Source organism: Harpia harpyja, chromosome 7 (assembly GCF_026419915.1).
Source record: "Harpia harpyja isolate bHarHar1 chromosome 7, bHarHar1 primary haplotype, whole genome shotgun sequence".
Classification (NCBI taxonomy): Eukaryota; Metazoa; Chordata; class Aves; order Accipitriformes; family Accipitridae; genus Harpia; species Harpia harpyja.
The window spans coordinates 22,930,510-22,954,053 of record NC_068946.1 but is presented as its reverse complement, the minus strand read 5'-3'; the positions used below and the strand labels follow the sequence as shown (position 1 = coordinate 22,954,053).

General features: G+C 43.3%; 1 protein-coding gene across 2 annotated transcripts in view; it reads left to right on the top strand.

Annotated features, from left to right (window-relative positions):
* The window catches only part of TMEFF2 (transmembrane protein with EGF like and two follistatin like domains 2), a 132,835-nt gene that overhangs the window by 56,905 nt on the left and 52,386 nt on the right, over positions 1-23,544 (top strand). For both annotated transcript variants that reach the window (XM_052791660.1, XM_052791661.1), the window contains exon 5: positions 20,963-21,059. In XM_052791660.1, coding sequence (XP_052647620.1) covers positions 20,963-21,059 — 97 coding nt within the window. The remainder of the gene's footprint in view (positions 1-20,962; positions 21,060-23,544) is intronic.

Below are 23,544 nucleotides of genomic sequence, written 5' to 3'. Positions count from 1 at the left end.
GCACAGTGTAAGACCATGAAGCTGCTCAGATGTTAGGGAGATGCTTCCCATAAAATAATCCCATTTTAGAAATGTGAACTAAGAAAGAAATACCACCGTGGGAATTTGCAAGTTGGGAGGAGGTCTTTGAAAAGAACCATCCCCTACGCAGACCCAAACCCTACAGGGGCAGGCGTTGTGCTTCTGTCAGCATGGACCCTAAGATGGGAAACAGTTAAGACAGTGAACCCAGATCCAGGCAAGAAGATGGGATGTGATGAAAATAGGCTGTGGCTGATTTAAGAGTGATAAATACCAGGTTCTTTGAGAGAAGAGAGAACCATGTTTCATGCTCTGCTCCAGGGTTTTGGATACACTGGCGGGGACTTGGAGCTCCTTGCAGGCTTAGCTCCTGGAAGTGGCCCGTTGTATTGGCAGAGTCGGGTCACCCATTTTGCCGCCAGCTCAGCCACCAACTGTCAGGGCGCTGGAGGTTTCTGTTCATCTAAAGCATCTTTCTTGGAACTAGTGCAAATGCGTGGCTGTGTTTTCCCCGCTTGCTTCGTTAGCTCTTTGATTAAACTACCTGTGATAGTAAAGCTGGAAGAGATGATTTCTGTTTTCATTAATAAAGCAGGAACACAGAGCTAGACAGAGCATCTGGTAGATGTTGGTTGTGTGGTGCAGCTGGGATCCTCTCAGATGGTCTTCTGCTGCCCACCAGCCCTCTCGCAACTTCTGCAGCCATCCGTGGCATGCTATCGATGGTCTTACCAAAACGTTGGAGGGCAGAATTCTGCTCTACCGAAAAGCAAGGCCATCTGCAAACTTCATCCATCCACGGTTATCTTAGAAAGGGGCCATCAGCTCAGGTTTGGGAGGCCGGGATTTTGTGGCCTGTCCAGATCTTGGGCAGCGATGCAAAAACCTGTGCTGTCCTCCTTGAACTGGTCCCCCGCGGGTCTTCAGACTAAAAAGAAACTTGAAAGCGTAAATCAAAACTGGTAATTGTTTCTGTTTTGTTTGGCCCACGTGATCAGAAAGCTGATGCTGCCTGGAGCTGAGAGCGCGGCCTGAGCCCACGGCAGGCAGCAGCGGTGGCGGGGGCTTGCCGCTGCCTTCCCACGGCGCCGCAGGCAGCGCGCTGCCGCTTCCGCCGTGAAACGGAGGCAGCAGGAGCCAGCACTGAGAGCTTTTTATTTCAAATCCCAGAATGAGAGGTGTCGTGCAGATGCCAAGTTTTGTTAAGATGAAAGAAGCCTTATCAGATGGTGGGTCGCAGATTCGGGTGGGTTTGATTAATCACCTCTGTCTGGAGGGCCGCAGCTTGGCCGTGCTGCCGGGGGCACGGGCAGGGATGGGCCCACACCTCCGAAAGGGGTTGAAATGGTCCCTGCCTCGCAGAACAAAGCCTGAACGAACCGTGTCTGTTCAGTGTTATCCCCTTCTCATTTTTTACTAGCCGCATCTCGAGTAGTGATATTTAACCAACATTTTTTCTTCTTTTTTCTTCTTTTTTTTTTTTCTTTCATTTTTGCTCTTTGAAGTTTGTCTTTCTGAGGTTTGTGATGGCGTATCCCAAAAGTTCCCCCTCCCGCTCAGCCAGGCAAGGCTGGGGGGGCTTGTGTAGCCCTTCCGGATGCAAAATGATGAGAGGTTTCACAATTCCCTTGGCAAGAACTCATTGCAAGTATGTCTGCAAAGCATGCAGGTGCTAAGAAATTAGGCAGGCACAGAGCCCATGTGAAGAGTCATGCCTGGGGGGGCTGTATAAACCAGATCACATATGCCACACGAAGTCCGAGCCTGTGTTTGCTCTTCACCCTGTCAGACCATTAACACGATTCCACTTGCACCCAAAATGGAAAAGTGGCGTAAAAAAACTTTGGAAAATAAAGCAGGCAAGTAATCAGGCTACACAGAAGATGCGTCTGGGTTTTTTAAAGTGTATTCACAAGTTAATTCAGGTAGGAAATTATTCTGACAGGTAGAGAGTAAAGTTTACTCCCGTGGGCTATTTGTGCTTTATTTAGGGCTTAAATGAAGCACAAAAGCTCACGAAAGACAGAAAATCCTTCAACATGGAAGACAACCCTCTGGAGGTGAAATACGGCTAATCTAACGCCACCTTCCCCCACAATGTTTGCAATTGCTGCCTGAGAGCGGCACGAGGGGGTCGGCAGCCCCAGTTAATGCCAGCCCTTAGCGTGCCTCGGGACCAGGGTCGGAAAGCCGGTTTCTCCAGTACCTGTCTCCATGTGTAAATGGTCTCTTTTAAGCTCGCCTGTGCATGCTTCAGGGGTGCCAGGCTCCCAGGGAGGATGAACGCCCCTTGGAGACACACGTGGTTGTTTTTAAAACCATGCATTGCTGTCAACAAGCTTATAAGCAGTGGCAGGCGCCCAGCCTAAACTGGGACAGCCCTGGACCACTGGTAGCTGGCAGAGAGCTTTTTAATGTGTGGCTTTCCCCTCAAATGAGTAGTCTTCTGTTCTTCTTATGGTTAAAACATGGACACAAGCTACGCACCTTGCACTTACATTTTAATGTGGAAATATTATTGTGGTGTCTGAGGTAATTACCCAGTTGTTCCTTTTACTGCATGTAATTACAACAAAATACTACAGGGATAGTTTATAGCAACTCAGTGTAAAAAAATTGTACATGAAAGCAGTGGTTAGGTTAGGTGATGTTTACACTTCTTCCACTCTGAACAGGCTTTTGCAAAGAAACTTACCCACATCTACCACACGCTAATTAACTTTTCCTAAGAAATTTTCATGGTGAACACTCAGGGCTTGGTCCTAACCTGTTAGGAGGCAGCTCTACTCTGCTGAAGTCAAGTGGGCACCCACCTGAGAGGAGCTGAAAGCTGACCTCCCCTCCGTAAGCTAGGAGGCATTTCCTCCTCCCTCACCATGCTGTATGTCTGAAGCCACAGCATATCTTGCGTTTTAGGCTGGCACATGCCAGATGGAATTTATCCCCGGGGTTTTCCTGAAGCCAAATTTACACAGTGTTTTGAGCAAGTACAACGTTGCATCTTCTATGGAAAATACTTAATATGTGATAATGTTAAGACTTTTCCCCACCACACTGGGCCACGTCCTTTTTTTCTGTCTCTGCATATGTAGACATGGAGTTGCACTGCTTAGCTATGTTTACATTGCTTGGTTACACTTATAGGATCTGGCCGCCTTCTGTGTGATTTTTTTTTGGTCCAGATCCCCTCTTCCTATGTTTCAGGGGGAAGACACAAGGGGTTTGCTCTCTGCTGAAATAGCATCTGTACCACCTGTATGCATTCTATACGTATTCATACATACAGATTTATCGCATCAGGGTGAGTTCAGGTAGCTTACCTGATGCTTAGCTGCCATTTCAGGGACGAGGCTTTCTTGCTTCTTACCTCTGTGCTGTATCTACTCAACCAAACGTAAAGGGTTTAATGTGATTGTTAGCAGAGGTAATGGAGAGAGTCCCGTTGATTAGAACAGGACCTGAATCAGACCCTTCATTTTCCCCAGCTGTCACATGGGACACATTTATTATTCTGGCCTTTCTTTCTTTTTTTCATCAGAATTCACTGCAGACGTTTTTTCCATCGTTATCTAAGAGGTTTTGGAAGGAAAAGTTGCATTTTAAAAAGAGCCTGCCTTGCTTCAATTTATTCAGCTCACCATTTCCTGACTCCAGCTGTGCCCTCTTGCTCTAATAGGGTTAAAGAGGTTGAGTTCCCCCAATGCTAAGTAGAGAGAAAATCTCAAGGTGATCAGGACCTGTGCATCTAATATTCTTAATTGTTCTGTGCATCATTAAAATGTTCATGCATTTCATGCACTTCTGGCTGAAAATAGCCCATTCAGCTTTAACAGCTAATTACAAGAGTGACCAGGCATTCACATGGCACACGCATGCTTATTGGATATGACAGATGGATATGTCTGGACCTCCGATTCATCATTTTATATTTCCTTTCTGAAAGGCTATGTTATCACTGTGCAAATAAACTGTAATTCTGCCCCGGGCCTGACTGCTCACAAAGGAAAAAGGAGGGGAAAAAAGCACACCCCATGGGCACCTAGGCAGCTACATAGTGTGGGTGCTAGCTGCAAACACTGGAGGCTGAGGAACCTCTGAAGACTGGCTTTGCTGTAAAAGGGCTGCTCACTCCTTGGAAACGGGAGCAGAGGGGACAGATTTTGAGCTGTGCCTCCGGCAGATGCGGCACAGAAAGCGCAGCTCCAGGGGACGCAGAACAAAGGTGGCTGCAAGCCCTCTGTGCCGCGTGACTCTCGGCTGTTGCACGGGCCACTGAGGCTCCTGACACACATTTGGGCGGTCGCAGTCTGCTCCGGTTGAAAGTAGGGCTCCCCGAGACACCCAGTTTTGCCATCCGCAGATTTGGAGCTGGCATGAGCAGCTTCGTTCCCTCTGCCACCTTCTGCCCTTTGCATCAGGGCCACAGCCGCTACAGGGTCCGTGATGGGTAGCATCGCTTTGGCATGAAGGTGGCAGGCTGCTGGGCAGGACCCCTACCCTGAGCAGGAATGGCCCCCCAGGTTTTACCTATGTAGCAATGAGCTGAGTAGCGACACTGGAAACTCATTGCCAGCTGCTCTGGGAAATGCAGTGCATTATCTGTATTTCTCTATTAACATAGAGTTTGCAACCCATTTAAGAAAATTTTTAAAAATGTTTTCCCTTTAAAGAGATCTGTGCCTTTTCTCTAAAAGGTGTTTTATTGTAATGGAACAAAAACTTGGTCAACTGGAACAGATATTTTCAAACCACCGTGTCTAAAAAAAGAAACTTCTCTCCTGAGGGAGGAATAAGATGCAGTTGGCTCCCCTACCTCTTCAGGATCAGAAGAAGAGCTGAAGTCTTGTCCACAAGGTCCGAGGTGTAACCAAATCCTCTGAATTTGCAGGTGTTGGAAACTTTTGGAGATTATGCAAAAATATATACTGGCCCCATATGTGGGTAGACATCACACAACCAGCTGACATGAAGACGTTTTAATTACAGTACCAAGAAATGCCCCATGATTTCAATGGGAATTTGTACAAGTAAAGAGTGAGTCATGCATATTATGGAGCCCAGCCATTGCCAAACCTGCAGAAAATAGATGATATGGTCGTAGGCATATAGTTCTGGAAGTAGCTTCAACTGATCATCTCATCTGTCCTCCTCAAGTCTGATGGAAACAACTGTAGTTAGACCGTCCCTTGCAGAGATTTGCATGGACTGGTCTCAGAAGCCAGTTATGAGCACACCAGCTTCATTCCAGTGCAGCCTGTTCCAGCACATGGTAATTCTTAGAAGTTGGAAAAAAAAAAAAATTCCTAATATCTAACCTAAATCTCCTTTGCTGTAAATTATATCAATTATTTCTTGCCTCAGAAATAGTGGATGTGGAGAACAATTGATTATCCTTTTTATAGCAGCCTTTTTAGCATTCCTTTTTTTATCAGACGACTAGTCTCTTTTCAGTCTTCTCTTTTCCAAAGTAAAAAATTTCCATTCCCCTCAGCTCACTGTGGAAGTCGTGTTTTCTGAATCATGTCATCCTTGCAGTTCTCCCTTGGACTCTGCAAAGGTGGCTGCTCCTTCTTAAATGCTCTGCTGGAGCATTTCTCTACATGAAACAGCATCAAGCAGAGTGGGATAAGAATGTCTTATAAATATGTCAAAACAGAAAGGGGCAGGGAATAAATAGGTATCAGACTAGCAAAAATGTTGATTTGTTGATTTATTTTTTTTAAGACCAGAATAAAATTGGGAGTGAAGTTTCTTCTGCATTACACATTTTTTCTGCCAGTTGTACTGTTTTGACCTTTCCTGTCGCCAGGAGGTATGTACTGACAACTTCTATTGTATTAAAACAATCTCGTCCTAGTTAATCAATGAGCAAGGCTCTCGGTCTCTACTAGGCTACGTGTCTGGATTTCCTCCTCCGAATCGTTCATGCTTTTTCTGTTTTGATGTTCAGCCACTCCATTAATAAAACTGCAGAGAAAATTGCTTACCCTCTCTGTCAAAGGATAGCATCTTGCATGTTCCAGTATCTTGTAGGTCTGAGTTTCCCCTAAATAATTGTTCTTACTCTGGCTTGGATTTCAATTTAAAAAAGCATTAACCCGATATTTACTCAGCATTGGCAGCAACAGACCATTCATAGGATTTTATGTTCTGAGGGTAAATAGCTCATTCCCTTCGTTGTTCATTAAAACAAATACAGTTTGCGCCCTTTGTCTGTTCCCTTAAAAAAAACCCAAAACTTTACTATATTGCTCACCAGCAAACATTTCATTATTTATTGTTTAATTGCTGTTTCATACTTGGCATAAAAGATGTAAAATAGGATGTGACTACCAGAGGAATAATTACTAGTGGTGAACAAGAGAAAAAGACCCAAAACATCAGTGGTTGTGGAAATGCTATTTCTCACTCGGCAGCGTTCGGTGTCATTAGCCACGATAGCAAACCGTCTCAGCCGGCATGGTGAACCCTCGCACCATGAAGCACTTGTAATCGTTCCTCTGTGGCGCTGCGCCACGGAGAGATACCATTTCCTAACTCGTTTCTGTTGTTTTGAAATGAGATCTACAGTCTGCGGACACGACCTCTTGAAAGGAGCTCCGTGCTTGATCATCCTCGTCGTATTTAACTGGGGTTTATAGTGTCCACTTGAGTCTACTGACACAGTGGGTGAGGAAATAGAGAATTAATCTTCTATCACATTCCCTTCTGTAGAGAAATTTCCTAATTACACATAGCAGAAAATTAAAAGTAGCAAGAGGAGACAAAAAAAATCCTTCCCCTATTGTGGGCATGGGCAATATTAATTGAAAAATTGTAATTTATTCATGCAAAGCTTCTAACTACACCTCATATCCGCAGTGATTTCCCTAACATGGAACTAGCTTTGCCCCCAACAAGGACTTGTGTTAGGAAAATAGAAGAACATACTATAATTGCTGTTTTGCTGCTGGTTGGTTTGCTTCGGCTTTTCTGTTCATATTTATCTGTGTTTCCAAAGTTGAGAAAAATCCCTTGATAATTGCCTCTTCTCTAAGATCGTCTCACTGTGGCAGTTGTCACACACACTGAGAATTTTCCATTTTAATATTCTGGTCTATAAGCTGCTAAGAGCATAGATAAGATAACGAGAAATGAAAGTCCCCTTTTTAAGCATTTTTGTTTTAAAATGACAACTTTAAATGTATTACTCTATTTAGAAAGAAAAATCTGAGTGGATGGCATGATGGGTAATGATATGTAAATGACCATTCATGCATGAAAATCAGGGCCACAGTTGAATGTATTAAGCAATGACTGATATAATCATTATTTTGGATTTTGCATCTGAAGAGGGGGATTGCAGATATCAAGTGAATTGCATATTTAAAGAAAACATTCATGTGTGTGTGGAATAAAGAATGTTTTCGACATTTTTGCATTAAGTATCCTAGTGTTATGCTGTTTGGACTTAAATAAGGTCAATATGTTGGGTTTATGCTTTTCATATTATCTCTGGCTCTCACTTTGGCAGATCCTCCCTTTCCCTGTTTGTGCAGCATGCCATCGGAGTGCCAAGTTTGTAATGTCAACTCTCTTCAGCTCCCTGTAATGCTTTTATCTACAGAAAGCTGCCTACTGCTCACATGGGGGGAGAGCTCAGGGAGAGCCATTTGCTGGCATTTTAAAAAATATGTAAAAATTCATCATCGCTGCGATCCCTTTGTCGCTCTCACGCTTACGCATGCTTCCCGCACTAGCAGGGCGGTGCAGGAAACTTAATGCTGCAGGTCTCATGGAGCTGCGAGGTCGAGCCGTCAGCCCCCATCCTGGGTTGACACCAGTCCCTATCTCCACACGTCACAGCTGTGACCGGGGTGATCACTTAACTGGCAGTTTCTCTTTCAAGGGTCGGGGCGGCTGCTCCGGGGTTTGGGGCCACGGCACCGGGGTCACAGGTCGGGAAGGAGAGAGGCAGCAAGCAGGCACTGATGCTTCGTATGGCTGCTCCTTCATCCCCCAGCGCGCACATTGGCGGTGCTTCTGCGGTTGATGTTACAGGCAGGGAAGCGGGACCTCAGCGTGGGCTCAGAGTGCAGCCGCTATTCAATCACCTCTGTAAATTTATAAAATTTGTATGTGTAAATACATGCATATTCTGAGTAGTGCTGCCTAAGTGTAAGCTACAGATGCTTTGTTCTGGTGACCAGGGGTGACAGACAGCAGGGAGGCTGTCTGAAGCTGACCCCCAGAAATGAGGAAAGTGTCTCTGGGGATTATTGTCCAGGAGGTGACAGTATAACTCACTTCTTTGCTTCCTGCCCAGAGCTCTGCAGTCGTTCTGCTTTTAAAACGCTGCTTTCATGAGGAGACTGGTAGTCAAGACGGAAATAGGGAAAGGACGTGGCATTGGTAGATACTTGAGACAGTGATGTTTTCTTGCCTTATCTCATTTTGTATTATGAACCTTAAAGAAAAAAAGAAAATTCCATTTTGGAATAGGAGAAAAATAAGCTTCTGTTATACAATAGCTACATTAATGGATTCCTTCTATCAAAGGCAGAAAAAAGCTGTGTTACTAAATATAATTAATGCATCTCGAGTTTGGAGAACATTATGCTAAATGTCCATGATACATTCTCTGTCCCCTTCAGCAGTAGCACATGATCAATTTTGCTACTCTGTCCTTACCTAATTATTGCTGTCGCTAATGAAGGGAAGTAGAGAAAAACATGTCTTAGTAGGTTAATAAGCCATCCAGAAAATTATATTAGCATGATCAATCCTTAATGATTATGGTTTCTCATAATATTAGATCACCTGAAAGGTGTTTTTTGTAGGAAATGGGAGGGGAAGTAGATATCATTTTGCAGCCATTCTTCCAGGTGTGCTCAGTTGGTTTTTGGAGAGAAAAGCAGTCAAAGTTTGGCTCGGTAGTTTTGACTGCTTTTGCAAACATTGATTTACTTAGTGGAGCTAGTTTATTTTATCATAAAAGCATCTGGAAGAGCAGCAAGTATGGGAGATTTTCTACGTTCCCTCCTTCCACAAATATTTGATGCATTGGCTTTCACCTGGGCTGATGGCATGCGTGTTCTGTGTTGATTTTCATAAGTTTCTGTGAATAAGCTGGCAGTCTCAGATCAGTCTGAGCAGCTTCCAACTGGCATTTTCCCCCTTCCTCTCTCCATGATGATACACCTTCATTTGCAGTCTAGTATCTGGTTTAGCATCTCTCAGGATTTCTTTCATTTGTTTGTTTTTTGTCTCATTGATGCTTCTTTAAGTACCCATGTATGCCACTACTGCAGCATACTCAGGACATGTTTATTTTGATGAAAGCATTTCTCTTAGAGCATGTCCATGGCATTACAACAAATAGCAGAGGGGAATGATCCTCAAGCATCAGGCTCTTTTTTTTATTTAAAGATTTTCCCCAAATTAAACAGAATCACAATCCTCCCTTTTAATTTGTTAATTACACTTCTGCAATGATAATGCAATCAGTGAATACAGCTAAAGTGTTTGTGTGTGGGAATCAATATTAATGAGAAAGAGTATATTTGCAAAGTGTGATACATATCAGCTATTTGCTTTGTGTCCATCTGCTGGTGTAAGACTGCTCTAAACTGGACCCACCTGAGCGATGCAAGGAAGCTCAGCTGCAGGAAGAGAAGGGCGAGAGTCCCTTCTATGCTTTCCATGCTCGGGGAAAGGTATGGAGCAGGCTGCACTGCCATTCGGGCAGGAGAGGCCCGCATTTCGGGCAGTGCAGCCCTCGGAGAGCTCAAGCTCTGAGCTCAGCAGCTGCGGCACCTTGCCCAAAGCAGAAAGTCAGGGCTTTCTCGGCCTGCCTGCCCTGAATGACTTCGCAGGTGACAAAACTCTGAGTGAGCTCATAAAGGTTAATCACGACTAAGTGAGAATGAAATCTGGCATTTTCCTGCTGGGCTTCCAATTTTCTGTATATGCAGTGTATTGAAGCTAAGTGAGATTAAATGTTTAAACCTTTCACGCCATATGGCTCCCCCTATATCATAAACACATCTGTAAAATTATACTCAGAAGGGCAACATCATTCTGGTGTAAATAGATTCAAATCCACGCTCCTCTACTGCTCGTATCAAGGCTGAGTTTGACGTGTCACACTAAACCTGTTTGTCCTGTTAGTGGAGGTCTGGGACGTTTTTCCCTACACAGTCACGTAAATTCTGGGTGACAGCACAAATATAGATCCACAGTTTATCCACAGACCTGGCCCATGGAGGCTTCTCCTAAATCTTTGCCACTCTTCCAGGAGTGGCTGTGCTACTTGTGAACTCCCTTGCCTTTCTGCTTAGGCTGTCAGCAGTGCTGCCAGTATTTGTCATAGGTTTTGTGCTGTGGACATGACTATTCCACCACATAAACCATAAACCAATGAGTACAATAAGCCAGTAATGGTGCTACTCATGCAACGCCTCAACCTGCCCACTAATAATGGAAATAAAAAGGAAAAACACGTTCGACTGATTTTTTTTCCCATTTGTCCTGAAAGGTCATCTTACTGCTGAACATTTTCATGCAATTAACTGATGCAGTATGTTTTCGTGTTTGTTGAAGAACAGGATTATATAAAAGATAGGATCTATGCTGCATAAATATTGTATCTCCTCCTGCAGGACTTAGAAACTTTGCAGTTGCCCTCATCTTGGCTTCTAGCAAGTTCCTTAGGTGCCTGCACTCCTGTGCACCCTGACCTACAGCAGAGGCCCAAGGACTGCCTAGCTACAGGCTTGGGAAGGCAGAAATACCTTTACACGTCAGGAGGGATATTTTTACAACTAGCTCTGAGCCGGATTTTCTTTTTTTTAAATGGCAATTCTCACTTCTAGAGAAAGGAGCAAACACAGGGATGAGCCCTGGTTGTACGAGTTTAGAGGATCAGCTTAGTGGTGACAATTGCAGATCAGGGAGTGCTACTGCGGAAATACAAAATTCTTCTGGGGCAGGAGCTGTGAAGGGGGATCGGGGATCACCCTTTGCATACAGGCTGACCGCTGAGCTGATGGAGGAAGAGGCAGATAAGGAGCCTGTCCTGGTTTCAGCTGGGATAGAGTTAACTCTCTTCCTAGTAGCTGGTACAGTGCTATGTTTTGAGTTCAGTATGCGAAGAATGTTGATAACACTGATGTCTTCAGTTGTTGCTCAGTAGTGTTTAGACTAATGTCAAGGATTTTTCAGCTTCTCATGCCCAGCCAGCGAGAAAGCTGGAGGGGCACAAGAAGTTGGCACAGGACACAGCCGGGGCAGCTGACCCAAACTGGCCAACGGTGTATTCCATACCATGGGACGTCCCATCCAGTATAGGAACGGGGAAGTGGGGGCAGGGATTCGCCGCTCAGGGACTGGCTGGGTGTCGGTCGGCAGGTGGTGAGCAATTGCACTGCGCATCATTTGTACATTCCAATCCTTTCATTATTGCTGTTGTCATTTTATTAGTGTTATCATTATCATTATTAGCTTCTTCTTTTCTGTTCTATTAAACCATTCTTATCTCAACCCACGGGTTTTGCTTCTTTTCCCGATTTTCTCCCCTATCCCACTGAGTGAGTGAGCGGCTGCGTGGTGTTTAGTTGCTGGCTGGGGTTAAACCACAACAGAGCCGTCTATCGTGGCTCCCAACTAGGGACAAGGGTACAGCCTGGCTGAACATGGTTTTTGACTACCACTTTTGGCACCTGAGCTGCCTCCTTCTGAGACTCTGTTACAGAGCATGAGCTTCGCACAAGTCTTCTTCTCGACTTCTGAGCTCCAGGGCAGCTCCAGCTCTCAGTTACGTGTGTGTAACCTGCATTAGCATCACAGAAATAAACAGAAAGGAGTATGACATGGAAGAAAAGCAGAGTGGGAGAAGGAAACTGCCCTCCTCGTGTTGAATTCAGTGAAAGGTAGACCCAAGTCATTTTTATAGTAGAGCCACTTTACACCACCCTGATTATGTAAATGGGACATAAAGTAAATTGGACTTTCACTCGCTCTGACACTCCGTTCCATTGCCGGAGTGATTTACAGAAGCCTTAGTGTAAATTAGAACCAGGACCGGTGTCTACAGTCCACATTTTAGGATTTAAAACCAGTCATTTCCCAAGATAATTGTGGTGCAGTCAAGACTAAGAGCAGCTTCCTAAAATTGGTTAATACCCAGATTTGGGCTTCTTCAGTGGCTTAAATGGAGTGGCATATTATCTCCTCTATAGTCTGCCTAAAAGATAAATTTGATGTCTGCGAGCAAAGACATGAAATTGCTATAGGCTTCCACTCTTATAGCCTGCCACCTATTTGATTTATGTGATAAGTGATCTCAGATGACCCTCCAAGGCACTGAACCATTAGAGAGTTATGTTGCACAGCGATAAGAAATCTTCAGAGATACCTAAATCTTCTTTTACCACTGGGAGTTTCATCTGTTCTGGAATAAAGAACATTTTTATGTATGATGTTGCTATCTTGCTGGCCATACTAATATTCAAAAGGATACACAGACTTAAATCAATAGCAAAGTGACAAAGACCTTAAAACTGAAGTGGTCACCAAGTGGATGCTAGACAGCTCTTTTAGGTTTTATCTTTGTTCCTTTCATTCTGTTTCTTGAAAGATGAGTAGCTGTAAGGGTTCACATTCAAGTCTTCTGTTAATCTTTCCACCAGGTAGGAAGCTGGCAAAAGCACCCTTTCAGTGCGGAAAGCCCTGGAAAGTCAAATCACCCATTTGGGAGTTCCTTACTGTAGGCTTTGTGAAACCATGGGTTGGATCCTTCCTTATTTTTTTCATTGAATTTCTCTGAATTCAGTGATCTAGGTTCCTCTCTGCGTAGAATGAATAAAAGTGCTTAGGACCTCAGGTGGGATGTTAATTCTTGACAGAGGTCAGGGAAAGCACAGACGGGTAATTTCTGTGGTTTGCATCCAACTGTAGCATCTTCCTCTGCAGAAAGGCACTGCTGACTCATAGTCCTCCAACAGAACCTGTATCTAATGCAGTATTTGCTTGGTAGAATTTGCTGTAAGTGCAATGTTATAGCGTGTATATAGTCCATATGTTCCATCCGTCAGATTATCTTTGCATCATGCGTTTACTGCATCAAGCATAAGGTATCTGGCAGCAAGCTCCTGTTTCAGGCAGTATGGGATGCAGCTTCAGCCCAGTCATACAAGAGGAAGAGGAGGGGCCAGAACCAGTCCCTGCTTTTCAGCAGAGCCCAAAGCTGCCGCGCCTCATTGCAGGTCCGCAGGGAGAGGGTGTTTGGCAGTCCACAGAAGGGGTGATGGGGGTTTCGAGCCTGGCCTGCTCCCTTCCCTTCTGGCACGTAGGGCCAGCAGGCCACAAGCAGCTCACACTTGACTCTCCTCCTGAGTAACCTTTGATGGCCATTTTTCTGACAATAAGAAAAGCGTTATGATATTGGGTATTTTCCTGGACTGCAGCTTCCCATCTCCCTTGACACAGCACTGGGGTTTAATGATCCGTGTGGCCCGGCAAGCCAACCTGAGGGAGGAATCAGACATCATCTTTTTCTATTTCTCCTTGATCCTGAAAAATCTTCTGGTCCTTGCAATTAGGACTACAGTAATCTCCTTCCAGGCCCTTTAGTAACGGTCTTGGTTGGTGACCCGTTGCATTGCATCCATCCAGCTGTGGGCATGTCCACTTGGTTGTTTTGTTTGCACTGTTGGGCATATTGAAATACATGAGAGCAGGGACTGATGCCACAAAAGCTTTGGCAGCATCACAGGCATGTTTTTACAACAAGCTGTATCTATTCCTTGAAAATTCTCCTGCAAGGAAGTGATTTCTCTTTAAAATTAAATTAATGCAAGGCAGAGATGAATAGTCCCCACATGCTATTTGGCTTTTTACTCAAAGCTGCTTATGAGGGGAAGCTTTTGGCAAAATTAAATGAGCCTCCTCTTCCTCAAGCTGGCAAATACTGTCAGTGCTGGTCATCGTACACCTTCATAAATCTGCGATGTTGGCATCCCACACACACCAGGCAAACATCAAATTTTGTAGGGGGACCACACAAGAGTGCAATAATCACAGCTGTTTCATGTCAGCATTCAGAAAGCTTACAATAGGGTTTTATTCAATGAGCCATTCCTTTTGAAATGCCATTAGAGATATTTGCTAGGAGAAACTGGCCTCGACTAATCGTATTTAATTTTTTATCAAAGGCACTGTGGGAGCAGCAGGGATATACATGAGACAGAAACAAGCAAATGGTGTTTATTTAGAATAAATAAACTTTGAGTAAGAATTGAATCCATCCCCTCCTGGCCACAGTTGTACAAATACAGGCAGGTCCCTACAGAGGTCTGTAGGGGGTCATGTCCTGACTTCAGAGCCGGATGCTCTTGGAGACCTCCAGCTGCGCCTGCTGAAAGGAGAGAACAGCAGTCAGATAGATGTAGAGGAGCAATGCTGTTCCTGTGAAACCATTCCCATCCCATTCACTTTTAGCCATGATAAATGAGGTTCAGAGGGTGTGAAGGCTACCCATCTTGCCAGGGGAGGCCTCCAAGCCCCCAGACTGGATGACAGCTGGAGAAGGCTTCTAAGGTTTCTGAGACATTGAGCTGTGCAAAGTGAGAGGCGTGCGGCTTTGCATGGGCCCATGCCTCTCCTCCCAGCAGTATCACCTCGTCTGCACGGCTGCCAGAGCTGCTCTGTGTTGGGCCCTGTGTTAGGGTAATTGCAACTGAAAAATTGGGGGCAGTGGGGAAAGGAAAGAAGCCGGAAGAGAATGAGAAGGAAGGCATGACAGGAAGCAAGACAGGAGGTAAAAACTAAAGACGGAACTAGAGAGAGCAGCAGCGCTTAGTAATAATATGAAACTGGTTTTATACTAGTTATTTATGGAACTCAGGGCACTTCCCAGACAGTTTTCGTGCACTAATTAGACTCTATCCAGGGCAGAATCGGGGCCTTCAACACAAGGTGCAGGTGAGCTCAGCATGGGGCCTTGCACAAGAGTGAGCTGTTTCAGAAGTGTTTCTTTCCTGTCCAACATAAACTCAGCATTGCACACGACTGAAAAATCATGAATCAGCCCTACAAGAATAATTCATTTTTAAAAATCATACACTTGATAGCTTCTGCTATTTATTAAACTCACAAGCTTTTTCTCCACAGCTCTAAAGCTTAGACATACCTTTCAAAGCAAATATGCAGAGAAACTGAGATCCTTATACATTGAGATAATCTACCGGCTGTGATTTTAAGAAAAAAATATAACCTGAGAGTCACAGTAGAAATATGAGAGCTGGAAAACACTGAAAATTGAATCTGGGTGGCATCAAAGCAGTGCCAGGCTGTATCTACATGGTCTTTAGCGAGAAGATAAGAGCACATTTTATCAGCAATCTGAGCTGGCTGGATACATCTAGTTCCTCCCCGAAAACCCTGTTAGGTATTTGCATCACACTGAAGTCATCCCATTAACCTTTTCCAGCACTTGGCTGAGAATAGCAACATGGAAGTACCCAAGATGGGACCTGAAGCAATATAAATGCTGGCAAAGGTGGTCTGGTTTCCTGGGCAGCTAGCTCAGGTATGGCACAACCCTGGTGCTGTTTAAATAACCCGCCCATCAATAGCGGAGAAGTGGTTTCAAGGACTGGCCCTTGGTGGTATGGAGAAACCGATCAAAGGCCCGTTGGCATGAAGGAGAATATTTCAGGTCTCCTTAAGAAGTTCTGAGTCGGGTCCTGAGCTAGGTAGAGACACTGTTTTCTCGTGTGATAAATAATTTCCCCAGCATGTTTGTGGGTGTGAGAGAGAGCAAATTTGTATTTATTGAGATGGAGACAGACGGCAGGAGTAAAGCAGAACAAGGCATGTCAGAGTTTGGATTTATTACCGATACGGTAGGCCATTTTCTTTTCATTTTGACCATAATGCTGTTCTGAGCCTCTGCCAGACTGTGAGAGCAGAGTCATTCGTGAGTCGACCCCCTGCTTCGCACCCTTCATTTTTCTCACTTTGCAGGTTTGACTGAGCTAATGCTTTCAGGAAAAAAGACTTATTGATTAGAGTGAAGTCGCTTGCAGCATCTGGGCTTTTATTGGTCGAGTTTCTGAGGTGTTTTTAGCCATTTGGTAGAGGTGCAGGTAGTGTTTGTTCTAACACATTTAGTAAATTCTGCTGGCTTCTCTGCCCTGGTTTCTCTTTCTCACTTCATCCACTCGCCTTGTCACCTGCCCAGAGCACTCCTGTTAGGACTGAAGCATGTGGCGAGATCACCTCAGCTGCTCTGAAAAGCATTCTTCTCCTCCTCCTCCTCCTCCTCCACTTTTTAATTTGCACATTGTCTTTCATTCCAAAATACAGAAATGGCTATCAACCCTCATCTCCACATGATTTTTGTTGTTACCTAGATTTTATAGCTAAAAACAAGTGGATAACCTGTTAGGATGAGCTAGAGCAAGCTTTGTTTGAAGTTCTTCTTTCAACAATAGCCCACTGTGAGGAGTCAAGTCAGAATCAGGGATTGTGATGAGCGTGCATCTGATCACATCAATCAAAGGGAGACTACATAATACAAAAAACAATCATAACAATTCATTGTAGTCATATTTCTGTATATTGAAGTGTGTGGTGATGATGTTTTATGCTGTTTCTTTGTTGTGTTCTCCAGTATAGTTAGAATATATTGAATAAGGATTATTATAATAGTGTTAGCAGTCCTACAAAGCCACATGAAAACTGAACTGAGGCTCACTTGAGTTTGCCCTGTTGCCTTCAGAGGCATGTTAGGAAAGAGAGATTGAGATATTTGTGTTTAGCTGGTGTTGCCACCTAATTGTCTCTCACCCTTGTGGCTCACCAGCTACTCTTTCCACTTGCATTTACTCCTCACAGTATGGTCCGTCAGGCAAGTTACATGCATGTCCCTTGTGTCACTTAGGAAATAGGGGACACTTTGTATATCAGATCAAGACTATGAGCTGCTGTGCATATTCCTAACCATCCCATTGGAGCTGCTTTTCTGGAAATTGCAAAGCATTTACTTCCATCCCGCCTTTGACTTTTGCTGAGCATCTTGGGAAGAAGCTCGAGCACAGAGATTTTGATGCCTAGTTGTTAAAACAACTAAACCACCAGTCATCAACTCCTAGTAGAGCATGAGTCTGGGAAGCTGTGTGGATAAAGTCATAGCATGATTTGTTGGGGTTGTAGCACCTACAGAAGACTCTTGACTCAAAGAGATTGAAGTGTAAAGAGAAAGTAGAGGTGTCTATGGTGGGGGGACAGTTTGGGGCTTTTTGTTTTCTCTTGATATTGCAGGAGATAAGCATAGAGTCAGACCAATCTACTGATGAAACTTTCAGTCTGTTTTTTCAGCTATGGAAACAAGGTAAAATGTCTCAAAAATGGTCTCTTTCTTGTGGGACTTGCAAGCAATATGGATATTCTTGAAATCACAACTATCTGATCTGAGTGCAGTGAGAATGCCAGCAAAGGACCGAATGATTAAAACAGGAGCTGTTGTGGTTACCACAGTCCATTGACTCTAAATTGTGTGTAGTGCCTTCCCAGCTAAAGAATTTATATTGCTTAGGAGATTGAGGTAGTCTCTGAAGTGACTTTCAGATAATGTTAGTGACCTTCTAACCCATGTTAGCACGTTTCCTTGAACTCTGGAAGTTGCTAATCTTGGTAATACAAATAGGAACTTGCAGCTTAACATTTCTCAGTTGCGTGAGTAATAAGTGGTGGGCTTCAGCGATTAGCCTCCCTGGAGCCCTACTATGTTGCTACTGGGTCTTGGCATTAAACCTCAACAGTTGCTAATATGAGAACTACGTAATGTGCATGAGAAAAAGAGAATCGTATGCCTTTTATTTTTAGAAGAGGAACCCAGAAACTGGATTATTTTTGCTAACAATTTTTTTTCAGTTGGGACATGAAAGCAAGTGCAAATCAGCAAGTGCAGCAGGGAAAAAAAATGAAAAAGAGTCACCTTAGAAAATGAGCATCCACTAGTCCTCAAGCTAAAAAGCAGCAGGAAATGTTGGGAAAATAACTCTTTCTAAGATGTCCAGATTTATCAAAGCACTTATCTGCACAGCACAGAGAAAACAGGCCCCTGTGTGTGTCCGTCCTGGGTGTTGGTGCATATGCTAGTGTTTATATCTGTGTAGGGAGAGAAAACACACCTTAGGGAAATGTTAAGAATAATATTATCTGCGGTTACTGAAAACAGGAAAAAAAAAAGAGAGACAGATAAACAGCTGTCTTTTTTAATCAAGACTGCTGCATGCTTGGACACTTAATGACAAAGCACATGTTGACTATGGAACGCTGGATGCAGAGCTTCTTCAGAAAAAGCTGAAGGAGTGACCTATTATTTTCTAGTAGAAATTAAGAACTGTGTTGTGCCTTACTGTGGATGTTCTTCTCTGAATCAGTTACTTCTCTTCAACATGCTCAATCTTTCAAATGCCTGCCTTTAATGACTTAAGTAGCTATCTTACTCAGCGTGTGATGTGGAACTGTGTGAAGTCCCTGGTCAAACCACACCTGCTGGACAGTAATAAATAGAAACATTCCAGGGACGAAAAAAAATAGAGTGTATGTTTTTAATTAAAAGGAAATACAAAGGAATTGATTTGCAGAATAACAAAATAAAGGAATTACAGCTCTTTTCCATAAAGAATATATCCTCACCCTCCTGAACTGGAGCAATTGTCATATTCCTGGTAGGTGAGGAATGCTCAGCTGTCGTAAGTTCTGCCCATAGGTCCCGTTGTCCTTTGCATGCAGTCATTCATTACATGTCCTGTCTAATATCTTAACCACTGGAAATTCCCTGCCAAGATTGGCTGTCAAAGTTATCTCCTCAGTAAAAGAGATTTCTATATTTAAAATGTAAATGAAACTTAGTGAAAAACACAGGCCTGGGTACAGCTGCAGAGAAGTGGGGAGGAGCTGTACAGCAGCATGAGCCTCCGGTGCTGTTGGGTCAGGTTCACAGAGGCAGCACATGGAGATGCTAATGGTGTGAGGGCATGGCACTTGGACACCTTGTCCTCCCTCGTACACTGGCTTTTATAAAATGTGAGCCTGAAGAGTTCCTCAGTCATTTAAGGAAACAGAAAAACCGCAGCTCAGACCCTCCTTACAAAGCCTGACAATGCAGTAGAACAAAAATCCAGCATATGTTTCCTGGTTTCCCCTTTGGTTTTTTTGTATGTGAATTTTATGGATATAAAGGTGAGCAAACTTGTACAAATAGGGCAAAACCCTCTTTTTTTCCTTTTAGGATAATCAGAATGCTCATCATAGGTGAATTTTTTCAACTTAATATAGTCTAAATTCAAGCACAACTGAAAAGAAGGTGCTGCAGCATAGCTCATGCTTAAACATACCAACACTTCCTTTGACTATATTAAGCCTCAGGAAAAAACTTCTTAGACAAACCGTCTACCTTAGGTGTTTCTGTGGACTGTATCACTGCAGTATCTAAGCATATCACAATCTTTTAATATACTTGTTTCCATATTCTCTGTTGGTAGACAGTGCTATTATTCCCATTTTACACAGTGGGAAACATGACAGAGGTTAAAAACTTGTCCAGGGTAAGAACACAAGCTTGTTGAAAAACAGGCATTGGGGTCACACTTGCTTTTCTAGGGACAAAAGCCCTTTCTCCTCCAACAGCTTTGTGAAAGCTTGGGACTTCTGTCCTTTCTTGAGTAAATAACAAAAGCAGCCTATTTCAAAGTCAGAGCACTCCAACGCAAAAGCCTCCGGTAACAACCCGGTTAGCGGGTAACACCCAGGTTAACGGTCTCACGTAGTGGATGTACAACATCAGGCAGGTGATTTGTCCCATCAATGTCACTGGGGCTACCAACACACTTCAGCGTGTCCACCAGCTTTGGTAGGTTGGATCTGAACGTGTAATAAGCCTACACCACAGTGCTGACTCCAAATGAAAGAGAGAAATGAAAGAATGACACTGCAGAGGCTGTTTATGCAGATAACAGTATCAGTCAAAGCTGATTGATACTTAAAGTCTGGGTTGGTTTAGTTATTCTGTAACTGGCAGAAGGATATCGCTAGGTACTGTGTCTTGCTAGAAAGCAGCATCTTTTGAAAGATATCAAAAGTGCTTATATACTTTAAATGTAGATAAGGTTTCTTTTGGATCTTAACAAACCCTCTTGGTGCCTACCTTTGTGGTCTCTTTCTCTCTTTCAGTACTCAGCCGTCAATATTTTTTGCAGTCCTCTTACACCTGTATTTTTATTTTCCCCTTAGTTCCTTCATGGTTTTGACTTAAGGGCCAGGTACAAACCTTACACAATTGCAGACATTGGCGTTGACTTTCCTGGGTTTCAAGTTTAACCTATGCTGGAGATCGTCCCCTCCTCTAGACAGCACTAAATCTTTCCTGCCAGAGATAACTAGTCCTTGGGGCTCGTAGCTGTACTTCTGAAGAGAAAAATGGTTTGCCTTTAGAATGAACTAGATTGCACCACACGGCAGGTAATTTCAAAACATTTTCGAGGAAAGCATCCCCTTGGGTCTGTCTCAAGGCCTTCACTGGTAAAGGACACAAGGCAGCGCGTGATGCTATCAGTACACCTCCATTATTTTCCCAGGGAACAAAGCAGTGAGGCTGAGTGGTGACACAACCTTCCTGGGCTGCAGCTTGAAGGGGTCAGTGTTTAAGTGGAAAAGGAAGAGGAAGGGTCTTTCTCCAGTTTCCCTTTTAACTCCATAATTCAGGGAATTTATCACAGACCAATATGGAAATCTCTGTGTTGGCCCCATTCAAAAATAACATCTGTTGGCCAGGCACTGCCTCTGTGAGAAGCACATTAAGCTGATGCAGGGAATAGATTTTTCTAGAGAGAAGTGCTTTGCTACAGTGCTGTCTTAACTAATGTATATTCTTCTGGTTTCCATCAAACAGTCAATGAAGGCTCAGGTGAAACCAATCAAAAAGAGACATCGACCTGTGACATTTGCCAGTTTGGAGCAGAGTGTGACGAAGATGCAGAGGATGTTTGGTACAGTAATTTGGTCTACTCTTCTATTTTAATGAATGTTGTATTATTTAAAGGTACTGTGGTTTAGAAAGCATTACAAATATTAGATACTCAATTTTCTGCACGCAGAGATTCATCACACAGTGATTGAGATGGTTATTACTCTGAAAAAATGTATAAAACAGTCTGGTTTATAATTTTGGAACATGTACAATTTAGACAAAGTCTAGAAACACAGTTATCCATTTTGTTGCTGTTATAACTTATGTTATTCCATCTGGGGTTTTACAGCTTTATACTTTGGTAAAAATAGAATTGGGAAAAATAATTGACCTAAAGCTTTTCCAGTTAAAAAGTATCATTAGTATTATCATCATGTTAATTCATGTGTGGCATTAGAAACACTGGGAAATCTGTCTCGCTTTTTCCTAGTTGCTGGAGTTGAAGACATAATCCTCAAATGTTTGAAATAATTAGAGTGTACATTTAGACATTTTCTCAATGGAAATTGTTTGGGTTGGTTTGGGGTTGTTTTTTTTTAAAGAGGTTTCAAAAGTATTCAGGGTTTTTTTAATATTTTAAACCTTAACCACATAAGCTGAAGGGAAATACTTCTATCTACTTAGAATTTTTTTTTTTCATTTTGCCTAGAAACTATGCAAACATCTATCAAGCCAACTTTAAACTAATCATTTTATTGTGATTTTGGAATGGCCAATAGATCAAAAAAGCCGCTATTCACAGAGCTGTACTTCTAACACTGCCTTAATGCCAAGCCTTGTATTTCTATCTAAGTAATTAATACAAATTTAGAGAGACAACAAAATAATCATGCAAATGTTAGAGCTGTTGTCTGGATGATGCTTCTGAAATTGTGGGCTGGTGGTAGCTAAAGGATGGATACAGAGACTGGGCAGTGAGATGTCAATAAAGCAATATTGCCTGAACTCCAACTTGGATGGTAGGAATGGAGCAGAGAGGAGTCAATGAATGAATGAATGAGTGGTGAACATGACAATTGGGCCCAGTGTTGGGCAGCTGACCACATCCAGGCAAGGCACCCATGCACTGTTGGTCAGGCATGAAATTATGAACATTTCTGCTATTCAGTGAAGAAGCTTAGGAATATGGTCATGGTCATCCATTTGTGCTTGTTTTTATTTTTTGTCTTGCCAGGCTTTTAATAACCTCCACTTCTAGTCTTTAAAAAACACCAAGTAAACAAACCACAGAGGCCTTGCTCTGGCTCCGGTCATCAAAAGAAATTGTGGTGTTGAAAAACAGGAGCAAGATGCATCATGGTTATAGGTTTGCAGTAATGTAATGAGATTTGTGTGGAAGAAATTGCTTAATTTTGACTTTGCTTAAGAAAATTACCCCAGGTGTCAGGATTTTCATTGTCTCCTTGACCAGTTGTCCTTGAGAGTTTTGGTGGTGCACTGTAGAAACAAACCATGGTAAAATTAATATATCAAAATTCACAGTCTAGTGCTCATGTTTTCATAATTAAGTGCACTTCCAAATTGGAAGGCAGGAGAAGAGAGGGGCAAGGAATAAAATTAGCTACATGATAACGTTATTAATCATAAGCACCAAGTAGCAGTGTTTATTTTTTTCCAGAAATAGCTTGGTAAAATAGTCTGATCCAACTTACCCCAGTTATGTTCCCGCTGCAGCTTTTGCACTATCTAATTCCTCCCCTTTGAAACAACTTGGCTTATACAGAGCAGTGTAATGACTGCAAGAGCTGAAGTTCTCAATCTTTATTGACAGGCGGTCTTTCTGTAGGGGAAGACGCTTCTCAGGGCGGGAAGCAGGGAAGGGCATTTACTGGGAAGATGCTACCAGACAAACTGTTAAAAGGCAGGAAAGCAGATTTCCAACCAGAAGTACAAAGACCATGTAAAGCCTGTTAAAGGTCTGCTTTGAAGTAAACAACTTCATGTGCTGTAACAGAGCCCTGTTTTCCTGTCCCTGCCCCTTGATTAGTCTTGGATAAACGTCTTTCTAAAAAATGAGCCTTCTGGGTTTTAGCTCTTTGTTATTCTTATTTCTAGAATAAAAGCAGACTATGTGTGGGGGACCTACATCCCTCTTTTAAATGTACGTTAATTGAATTTCCATGTTTGGCACCAGATAGACATATTCTCCCACTCCCCCTGCCAAGATCTGGCATGCAGGAAATGTCCTTAGATTGAGTGGGAAAAGAAATTTCAGTTTATTATTTGAACACTATTTTTATGTGGATCGAATTTCAGATGTAAGCAGGGTTCTTTAGCTATCTCACCTGACTGATGAGCTTTGTAAAATCCAAATGGGGTCACTGCGTCCAAGTGGCTCCGGTACCTGTTGTTACAGGGTGACGAGCCTGGCACCAGCAGTGTCCCCTATCAGAAACAGTTTGAGGGTGCAGGGTCAGTGCCTGATCCATTCCAGGTAAGAGGGATACAAGCTGGTAGCAGAGCCAGACCGCAGAGAGCTGGCGATATGAGGCTGGCTGTTTGCC